At 46.4% G+C, this 11,282-nt stretch overlaps 1 protein-coding gene across 1 annotated transcript; it reads left to right on the top strand.

Moving 5' to 3' along the window:
* The first annotated feature begins 386 nt into the window (after positions 1–386).
* On the top strand, positions 387–7,761 carry LOC136195402 (uncharacterized). Its single transcript, XM_065984724.1, has 2 exons — positions 387–7,493; positions 7,544–7,761. Exon 1 carries the CDS (start codon positions 508–510, stop codon positions 7,294–7,296), a length of 6,789 nt encoding a protein of 2,262 aa, XP_065840796.1. The 5' UTR covers positions 387–507; the 3' UTR covers positions 7,297–7,493; positions 7,544–7,761.
* The last annotated feature ends 3,521 nt before the right edge of the window (positions 7,762–11,282 follow it).

Here is an 11,282-nt window from a genome sequence, read left to right as displayed (position 1 = left end):
GACGTAACATAAAAACCCGTTTTTTCGTACAGCGCATGCGCGACATAGGGCTCGAAACGGTGACCCGAAAAAGGCGATTTACGGCGCGAAAAAAGCGTTTTTTCTATGACAAACAGAAAAAATGTTTAAAAAACCTTATTTTAAATTGCACTGTGCTATTTTTATTTCTATAAATGCGTTGGCAAAACAAAACGAAGGTATTGATTGTCCAGCTCTGACGTCACAATCAAAACCGCATCTGTGACGCAAGCGGACTGTCGAACACCCGGATCAACGCCCTGTCACACTGGAGCGATGCGAAAAGCGATCGAAAAGCGGTCGAAAAGCGATTCGAAGGATCGCTGGAAAAGCGATCCAAAGGATCGCTCGAAGAGCGATCCAAAGGATCGCTGGAAAAGCGATCCGAAGGATCGCTCGAAAAACGATCCGAAGGATCGCTCGAACGAAAAGCGATCTGAAGGATCGATTATCAAAGAGCCGTAGCTGCACCATAGATAGATAATAGAGATGGCTGCATGGGCCGTTGTAATTTGCAACATCGAACTCCTCTACATTGTGACGTCACGCAGCTTATCAATGAATGACACCAGCTTTTCTCCTCCTGTCTCCGATGAAGATACCATCAAATCGATCGCTTCGCGAAGTGCGAACGATCGCGTGGGCTTGATCCCGCTCCGCGTTGATGATGCGTTTGCGGTTGAATCACCTCACGGGATATCGGTCGTCGCGCCCACTTTGAGTGGGCACGCGCCGATTTTTTTGCCCTATTCGGCAAATAATGCATGCGACTTTTCAATGCGGCAGGCTTTGCTGCCGCTTACGAATGAAAAGTCGCACAAATACGAAGGCGCTTCAGGGGAATCCCCCTCTTCAAGACAAAGTCGACTCGCTCGCGAACGAAGGCGATCTAATCGTCTAAATCAGTCTGACGCGCAGAACGAGACCGAAAAATGCAATTCTCTCTTTAGAATGCGTCGCAAGAGGTCTTCCGAAAGGTCCGAGGAGACATTGGATCGCAGAAGGAAGGACGCCGAAAGCCACCAGGCAGAAAGAAGAGCAGAAACGCCAGAAGAACGTCAAGAGCGTCTGTCGCGTACCGCTGCTAGAAATTCCCTCCAAAGAGATAATGAAACGCCAGAAGAACGCAAAGAGCGTCTGTCGCGTAACGCGGCTAGAAATTCCGTGCAAAGAGATAGTGAAACGCCGGAAGAACGCAAAGAGCGTCTGTCACGTGACGCTATGAGCAAGTCTTTTCGGAGAGATATTGAAACGCCAGAAGAACGCAAAGAGCGTCTGTCACGTGACGCCATTAGCAAGTCTCTTCAAAGAGATATTGAAACGCCAGAAGAACGCAAAGAGCGTCTGTCACGTGATGCCATTAGCAAGTCTCTTCAAAGAGATATTGAAACGCCAGAAGAACGCAAAGAGCGTCTGTCACGTGACGCCATTAGCAAGTCTCTTCAAAGAGATATTGAAACGCCAGAAGAACGCAAAGAGCGTCTGTCACGTGATGCCATTAGCAAGTCTCTTCAAAGAGATATTGAAACGCCAGAAGAACGCAAAGAGCGTCTGTCACGTGACGTCATTAGCAAGTCTCTTCAAAGAGATAATGAAACGCCAGAAGAGCGCAAAGAGCGTCTGTCACGTGGCGCTATGGTGAAGTCTCTTCGAAGAGAAAATGAAACGCCGGAAGAACGCCAAAAGCGTCTTTTAGCTGATTCAAAGCGCAAGTCGGCTAAAAGACGAGAAGTGACTGCGAATGAAAAGCAGTTTCGAAACGATATGGAAGCGCAAAGAAAGCGACGAAAGAGGCAGGAAGCTGCTCTTCGTGAAAAATCAGGTGAAATGGGCGAGGAAAGGGTCCCTTTTTGGAAAGAGTGGGCGACGCAAGATGAATTTGCATCTGCACATTATCCTCGCCTAGACACATTTCACAAACGCATGGAAGGTCTAACCTTCCATACGTGTGTTTCGTGCGAGGAGTCGTGGCCCACTTTAGACATAAGGTACAGCACACAAATGTGCAAGCAGTGCACAACTGACCAAGGAAACGGTTGTGTAGGCCTTCTTACATCCGACAACAACATGAATCCTGGGCGTGTTCCACCGCCTCTTAAGGATTTATCAGTTGTCGAAGAAATGCTCATAGCGCAAATAGCACCAATGATGCACATTTTCAGATTGCCGGCCGGAAGGCAATTTGGATACCGTGGTCACGTGCTAAATTTGCCCCAAAATGTGCAGTCGGTTTTGACCCGTCTGCCTAGAACAAAGAGTAATTTGGGTATGGTCGTTGTTCGCCAGACGCGCACTTCCGGTAAGGTCAATGACTTCCGCGTAAGGCGACAACGAGTTCTCGAGGCACTCGTAAACTTGAAAAGAAACAACAAGTATTACGAGAACATAGAGATAGATTCCGAGGCATTAGAAGCTCTTCCTGAAGATGGAGAACTTGAAGATCTCCATGTGATTAGAGCGGATAATGACGATGCCTCCTTTGAAGATATTTCTCCTGTTGGTGCTAATGCTGACGAGGCAAAAGACACGAATGAAGACGAGGACGATGCAGTCCACTTTTCGCATTCTGTCTTGCCTTCCGCAGCATTAAACCTAACAGAAAGACAAAAGCTTGATAAGTTTATCGACAGTCTTGGAAACAAGTCTGCCGATGAACAGGTGGAAGAGAAAGGAGATAGCTCCAAGGAAAATGGTGACCAGCAGGACCATATGAGCTGGCCCACATACGGTAGTAATCCTATTAGTGAGTTTACGACGGAAGGCTACTTTACGCAAGCCTTTCCGGCGTTATTTCCAACGGGAGCAGGAGACTTCCGTAGTCCCCGATTAAGGTCTGTTACGTTGGGCGAATACCTGAAACACATAATGCGGTATAAAGACGGGCGTTTTGCTCGGCATCCGCGTTTCAGGTATTTTGCTCTGAATACCATGATGAGGTGGCGGGCCTTAGAAACAGCTCGGGTTTTTGTCAAACAAAATCCGAGCGATGCAGCCCTCACCGTTGAGGAACTCCGAGAGATGACAAAAACGTCGGAGAAAATTCCTCATTTTGCTAACAAAATTGTCCACTTTGGCAAAAGTCTGCACGGTACAAAACAGTATTGGAACATGCAGAAGAAAAATCTTTTTGCTATGATGGAAAAGCTCGGTTCGCCAAGCTGCTTTTTTACTCTGAGCGCAGCTGATTTGCATTGGCCCGACTTTTTCAATTTGGCAGCGCATTATAGTCCGGATAAAACGGCAGAGGAATTGCATGCAGAGTATAGAGATCGAAACGAAACTCTGAACAGCAATCCCATGCTAGCCGATTGGCTATTTACTAAACGAGCCACTGACTATTTGCATAATATTATGGCAAACGTCTACTGCTTTACAGACTATTGGGCTCGCATAGAATACCAGCATCGTGGCAGTGCTCACATGCACGGCGTCGGTTGGATTCGGGATGCTCCTGATTGCGAAGAGATAACTCGTCGCATAAAGGATTACCCCGAGTTTCAACTTGGCAAAGACGATGAACCAAACGAAGAGAGAATGAAAGAGATTCTAAGGGAAGAAGGCCAAGAAATTGTCGACTTTGCCGATTGGCTTGTGTCGACAATGAATCCTTCTTTCGACGAAGAAGGCAAAGGAGAAATGCCGCAAACAAAGAAAGGCAATCATCCGTGCCATGAAAAGTGGGCCGACATTAGCGATCATGACGCTGATTACAAGCGCCTGATAGCCACTGTTGAGCGCCACACAGAGTGCAAGCAAACGACTTGCCTTAAAACAAATTTAATTGGAGAGTCCGTGTGTCGTTTCGGGTTTCCAAAAACGCTGAGAAAAGAAACGACACTGGAAATTTCTCCTTTCGGAAAGCCGGAGCAACATACCGAGGCGGAGATAGAACACAAGCGCAACGATCCTCGCGTAAACAGTCACAATCGCTTCCAGCTGGAAGGTTGGCGAGCGAATGTTGACATGCAAGTTATCGTCAGCCCATACGCTGTCGGTAAGTATATCGCAAAATATGCAACAAAAAGCGAGCCGCAATCAGCAACGCTGAAGGAAACGTTTAAGATGATTACAGAGACAATGTCAACGGCTGATCCGGCTCGAAAGGTCGTTTCCAAATTGCTTATGAAAACCGTTGGCGAGCGCGACTATTCAGCACAGGAAACTTGCCATCTAATTATGGGCGAAAAGCTGGTGACGTCTACTCGCGAATTCAAAACGCTCTTTTTAGAGAATAAGCGGGAAGTCGATCCGGCTGCAAAGCCAGGGCGAACTGCAACGCTTCCAACAGTAATAGAAGAGTACATGAGACGTCCGGTAGAAATTGAAGACGTTTGTCTACTGGACTACGTCTCTGACTACTATATAAACGCAAAGGGTAAAACAGTGCGCAGACACAAGTCTGTAGTCGTTCGTGTAGCCCCGCGAATCCTTTGCAATAAGTCAAACAAGGAACAGTACGAAAAGTACTGTTACTATCAGTTGATGAAATTCAAACCTTTTCGTAAGCTGGACCATTTGACTATTGAAGAAGAGGAAGCAGAGAATGAGATTACCGATACAGACGGTGAAACCATTCCTCTGCCTTCCACAAAAGCTTTCAAAAAGTTCATTCGAACGGCCAGCAAGAAGTTGGTCAATAGAATTGAACTGATGGAAGATATTGAATCAATAGTCAATATTCAAATGCCTTTTGAAGAGACAGAGGAAGATCCAAATAAGGCACAGAAAGACGAAGAGAAAGATCTTGGGCAGAAAAAGATCCGAGATCAAGATGACTGGATGAAATTGTGCCGTCCTCCCAATTCAGCCGATGACTTTGACGAGGACGACACAAGAGATTCCGAGTTTAATCAAGGAGATCTCGCTCACTACAACTGGTCGGAAAAACTTGCGCAGTTTCCACCGTTGTCAGAGGCTCCAAAATTTGTGACGGAAGCGCGTAAAAAAAGCACTTCATCTAAAAAGGATCTCGTTGCGGCTGCCGATTCAAGCCTTCTTCAAGGCAATCAGAAATTAGCGTACGATATTGTTCGCAGCCACAACGAGTTGACAAAAAGCGGCTTCGAATGCAAGCCGCTTCGAATGATTGTTTGCGGTTCCGCTGGAACCGGAAAGTCATATCTAATAAATTGCATAAAGGAAATGCTCGGAAGCGAATGCATACTTGCAGCACCTACTGGTGTTGCAGCATTTAATATTGGTGGACAAACGCTCCACTCGCTTCTACGCATTCCTTCGCAGAAGACGTCATTTTCTGACGTTCAAGGACCTTCTCTTAGAGACCTGCAAGAGAGGTTCGAAGACGTACGATATTTGATCATCGACGAAATGTCGATGGTGGGACGGCATCAGCTGTCACTTATCCACCGGCGCCTCTGTCAAGCGCTGCCGCAGAGAGCTTGCGAGTCGTTCGGTGGAATATCTCTAATATTTTTCGGAGACATGGGACAGTTGCCACCTGTTGGTGACTCTCCTTTGTACCGAAGCGCGGCAACCGAAGGATCCGCGACTAATCAAGGCCGTCAGCTGTATATGACGTTTGACGTTGTCGTACAGCTGACGAAAATCATTCGCCAGTCCGGTAACGACGAGCTACAGATAAAGTTTCGCGACGCCTTGCAAAGGCTTCGCGACGGTTGCCCGTCGTACGAGGACTGGAACGATCTGTATATGTCACGTAACTTTGCACGGCACGATCAGCTGGGAGACGTAAAGACGTCTTTCCGCGATGCAGTTCGGCTATTTGCGTGCAGAGAGAATGTAGCTGAGTTCAACTTCAATTGCTTGAAGAATTCAAACAAACCGGTGGCTGTGATTAACGCCGATCACAACTGCACCGAGGCGAAAAATGCCAATGAAGAAGACGCTGGCGGACTTTACGCACGCGTTCGTCTTTGCGAAGGCGCGCGTGTTATGCTCACATCGAATCTCTGGACCGAGATGGGCTTGGTCAACGGATCGATGGGATATGTAGTGGCAATTTTGTACCAACCCGGTGCAAAACCGCCAGCACTTCCAACAGCTGTCGTTGTTCAAATGGACAAATACGACGGCCCGACATGGGGCGGAGAACGCTGCGTTCCCATATGCCCAATCGAGCGCACATGGCCCAGTTCAACGGGCAATAGAAAGAGTTCATGCAAGCGGCGACAGCTACCAATTCAATTGGCATGGGCTGTCACCGTGCACAAATCGCAAGGTCTCACACTAGATCGTGCGGTTATTGACATAGGCAAGCGCGAATTTGCACCTGGAATAACATACGTGGGATTTTCCAGAGTGCGTCATATTAATCATTGCCTAATTCAAGGCTTTGATTACGCTCGAATTTCTAATTTGAGCAAATCAAAAAGCTATAAACAGCGATTGAACGAAGACAAGCGCCTAGACGGTCTAGCTAGGCGCACTGAAAAAACGTTTCAATCGTTGGCCGGAAATAGCAACGATACTGTTCCAGATGATATTAAAGAGTTTTTTAAACATCTGGAAAATGAAGAATCAGTAATTGACAAAGAAGAGCATAGCGATCACACATACAGCAAAAAAATGATCGCAGACAATGACAAAGACACGGAAAAAATTGATACTGGTGTGGTCAAAGTGACTAAGACAGCGGCTAAAAAAGCCCCTGTTCCCAAACCTAAAGGCAAACGTGCGAGTCGTGCCCGCACAAGTGTGCCGTTACCACCGGCTGCAAAGAAACGCCGGACCACTACTCCACCGTCTCCGAATCCGTTTCTGCTTCAAATGGGGCGCAAGCGAGAATCGATAGTAGGAGACGGAAACTGCTACTTTCGAACAGTGTCGAAAGCAGCATTTGGAACCGAAGATCACCATTTGGCACTTCGGTTACAGATTGTTAATTTCATGGCAGAATACCAGTCTGTCTTTGAAATGTTCTGCTGCAACACGGAATATGAAGCTCACATTTCAAAACTACGACAAGAAGGAGCTTGGGCAACCCAAGCTGAAATCCACGCAACTGCAACACTTTTTCAAATTGACGTCAGTATATTTACATGGATGGGTAAAGAGTGGACGTGGAATACATACAAACCGAGGTTTGATATAACTGTTCCGGCGCTAATTAGGCTGCCCGTCAATAGAATAGAGATACAACATTATAGAAACCACTTTGATCTGATTGTACCCATCGATCAAAGTGAGTTGGCTTTGGCTTCTCCACGCAAAAGTGCAAAAGCGTGCGACAACCCAAAGCTGTTGTGCTCTTCTTTAGCAGCTAATGAAGCTGACCTGCTGATGGCCAATGAACAATAGTTACGTCGGCAGGTAAGAGAAGGCATTCCAATGAAATGCCTTCTTGGAGGCATTCCAATGGAATGTCTCCTACAATAACACAAAATTTTGGAAAATTTTTTATACCTCAAAAACTTCAACAAATCTTTGCGACAAATGAAAGGAAAAAAGAATAGTCAAAGTCAATGACTAAAGCTTTTTTAAAACTGCAAATCAAGGTTAGGAAAATATATAAAATACGTAGTAATATGAGACATCTTTTTTACAGTAAATCAATCAATCAATCAAAATATCATTCAAAAAATCAATTAATCAATTAGTCAAAAATCGATTAATCAATCAATGTATTACATCATGCTGGGGACATGACGATAGCAAGTTACCTCCTATGGGAAAAGATTAGCGAAGTGAGCCAAGTGAGCCGTTTACAGCATGTCTATTCAAGACATAATTATTACAGACATAAAATTAAAAGACAAATAAGAAATGTATATATATATATATATACTTGCTAAACACATAGATAATTAGTCATCCCTATCTAAAAGTTTCACTTCGTCCATCTCCTCCTCCTCCTCCTTCTCCCCTTCCTCCATCTTTTCCTCCTCCACCTCCTCCTTCTTCTCTTCCTCTTTCTTTTCCTCTTCCTTCTTCTCTTCCACCTCCTCCTTCTTCTCTTCCTTCTTGTCTTCCTCTTCCTGCTTCTGTACCTCCTCCTTCTTTTCCTCTGGTGGCTTGCGCTGGCCACTGCGCTGGCCGCCGCCCCGAATCACATTGAGGGCGGCGGCCAGCATTTCTTCGCCTCCGCCGCTCGGGCGGAGAAACCGCCATGGTGCGATCACTACTTCAAGTGATCCACCATGGCTGCTCGATCGCATCACAAAGTCACTAAAGAAAAAATATTAAAATAATTCTTTCGCGAGCGATCTTACTTTTCGGAGCGACGCCGACCGCGACCGCTTCCGCGGCGATTGCGACCACGTCGACCTTGGCCACGGCCACGGCCGCGACCGCGGTCGACGCGATCGCTTTTGCCGCCGCCACGGCCACGGCCAGCGCCGCCCGTTCCTTGCTCAGCTGTCGAAGACATTGCGCGCTGTGTGTGAGTGACGTAACAATGAAAAGGGTGAGCACGTGTTTTATTTATTTATTTAAAACGGTAACAGCGGTGGGAGGCTCCTCATGATGGCTATCCAAGCCATCATTATCTAGTTTATTTATACATTTCCCTGAGAGCGTATTAGCTGCTACAGTGAACAAATTCTCTGCTATGAGTTTAAAATCAATACAAACAGTCTAGACATAAAAATAGTCAGAAATATTTAATGGAGCCGACCACCAGAGTTGTACGGGTGGAGCCCGTATAACGGCGGAGGGAGGCTCTCTCAAACGTGATCTTAGGGCCGGAAGTGTCTGTCTGTCTGTCTGTCTGTCTGTATGTATGTATGTCTGTGCGTCACGCTCGGTATTGTGACGTAACTTAAAAACCCGTTTTTTCGTACAGCGCATGCGCGACATAGGGCCCAAAACGGTGACCCGAAAAAGGCGATTTACGGCGCGGATAAAGCTTTTTTCTTTCATAAACGAAAAAAATGCTTAGAAACCCTTATTTCCAATTGATCTGTGCTATTTTCCGTGTTATAAATGCTCTGAGAAACCGAAACGACGGTTTTGATTGTTACGCTCTGACGTCACAATCAAAAGTATCCTCTCATGTACAGTATGTGGGTGGGTACGTACGTACGGGTAACAGGAAATATGACCCGTACACATGCATAGGTCCTCCTCAATAACACAGAGCACATTATCAAATAGGGCTTGTGCACGTGACGTCACAGGCGACGTCACAGTCTTTTGTTTGGGCATGACGCGCGTTAGGGTTTCAGAAATTGTCCTCTATCTGCGCGATACTACCTTTCTTCCGCGTAACCACCATAAGATATATAGAAGCATGCTATAGGCGTCGTTCGGCGCCTATTCCGTGGTATTTCTCCGTGTTTTCGGCGAGTTATATCGATGAATGGGCGGGGACTTCCGACGAAATGGGCGTTTTCGATGTGCTCTCATTCCTCACCAAAGCATCCGATTGCACCGAGACTTTACCACGTTATAGGCACATCATTGATCTTCACATTCATGGCCAAGATCTGGCAAGAAGAGGTTTAGTTTCGCACTTTGGGTCCTGTTTGTAACACCACTTAGCGCACGCGCTTCAACTCCTTCTTTCTCGTTTCTGTAGTTCTAACTCCCTGTGTCGTCGATGGAATGTTGAGAGAAGGTATTAGTTTGTACCTCGCCACGAAATCGCGAATGTGAACACACTATTTCGCGCCCTAATCAGGCACCACAGCTCAAGGACGCAGCGCTTCTGCTGAGAATGCAGCTACGCTAATTCATGCACATAATTAACCAACGGCGTTCTTTTCTGCATAATGTGCAGTGCGTCCTTGGGCTGTGGTGCGTGATACGGCGCGAAATTGTGTGCGAACATTTGAGATTGCGCGGCGGGATACAAAGTTATGCCTTCTCTTGACATGCGCGACATACGAAATCCATGGCACAGGGAGTTAGAACCACTGAAACGAAAAAAAAGCGAAAAAAAGCGTTGAAACACGTGCGCTAAGTGGTGCTACAAACAGGGCCCAAAGTGCGAAACTAAACCTCTTCTTCCCTGGTCTTGGCCATGAATGTGAAGATCAATGATGTGCCTATAACGTGGTAAAGTCTCGGTGCAATCGGATGCTTTGGTGAGGAATGAGAGCACATCGAAAACGCCCATTTCGTCGGAAGTCCCCGCCCATTCATCGATATAACTCGCCGATATCACGGAGAAATGTCACGGAATAGGCGCCGAACGACGTCTAAATCATGCTTCTACATATCTTATGGTGGTTACGCGGTAGAAAGGTAGTATCGCGCAAATAGAGGACATTTTCTGAAAGCCTAACGCGCGTCATGCCCAAGCAAAAAGCTGTGACGTTGACTCTGACGTCACTGTGCACAAGCCCTATACAGTACGTCAGGAAAGCGCCTAATTAGGAAAACATTGCAATCTTGCAAGTATTTACAGTCTGTAGGTAGGACTGAGCTGTAGTAGCTAAAACGGCTGTAATGACCACGTGAATATGTGACAACATAACTTATGTTGTCATAACATAGTGTGATGTAATACTTTTTGACGTCACACTATGTTATGCACTCGCGTACGGTAAGCGATGGGAGGCTCTGCATGATGGCAACACGGTGAACACCGGGCCATCATTCTCTAGTTAGTATTGAATTACATAACCTAAGCCCATACCTAATCGATTAATAATCAAGAATAGATAATGTTGTCTTGCCCTTGATCCCATAAACCTGTACGTATATTGGAGCCGACCACCACAGTTGTACGGGTGGAGCCCGTATAACGACGGAGGGAGGCTCTTTCAAACGTGATCTTAGGGCCGGAAGTGTCTGTATGTCTGTCTGTCTGTCTGTCTGTCTGTCTGTCTGTCTGTCTGTCTGTTCGTCACGCTCGGCATTGTGACGTCACATAAGAAAAACCCTCACTTTGTAAAGCGCATGCGTGACATAGGGCCGAAAACGGTGACCCGAAAAAGGCGATTTACGGCGCGAATAAAGCGTTTTTTCTTTCAGAAACGAAAAAATGCTTAGAAACCCTTATTTCCAATTGATCTGTGCTATTTTCCGTGTTATAAATGCGCTGAGAAACCGAAACAACAGTTTTTATTGTCACGCTCTGACGTCACAATCAAAAGTATCCAGTCACATCTATACTACTAAGAGCGGCGGCCATCTTGGATGACGTCAGAACCTTTCGTTAAAAACACTAAGGCTTATTCGCTGCGCCTTCTACCGCACTCTCTTGCGGCGCAAACATCTCCGACGATCCGCGCGGAGATGACTGGCCATCTCTTTTTTCTCAGACGACATCGGGCGCTCCCTTATGGGGTGCACAATGTCTGGTGCTTTTGTCTTCATTATGACGTCATACGGCACCACGC

This window comes from Oscarella lobularis, chromosome 1, assembly GCF_947507565.1.
Source record: "Oscarella lobularis chromosome 1, ooOscLobu1.1, whole genome shotgun sequence".
Lineage (NCBI taxonomy): Eukaryota > Metazoa > Porifera > Homoscleromorpha > Homosclerophorida > Oscarellidae > Oscarella > Oscarella lobularis.
The sequence above is the reverse complement of the archived record's forward strand: the minus strand, read 5'-3'. Positions and strand labels throughout refer to the sequence as shown.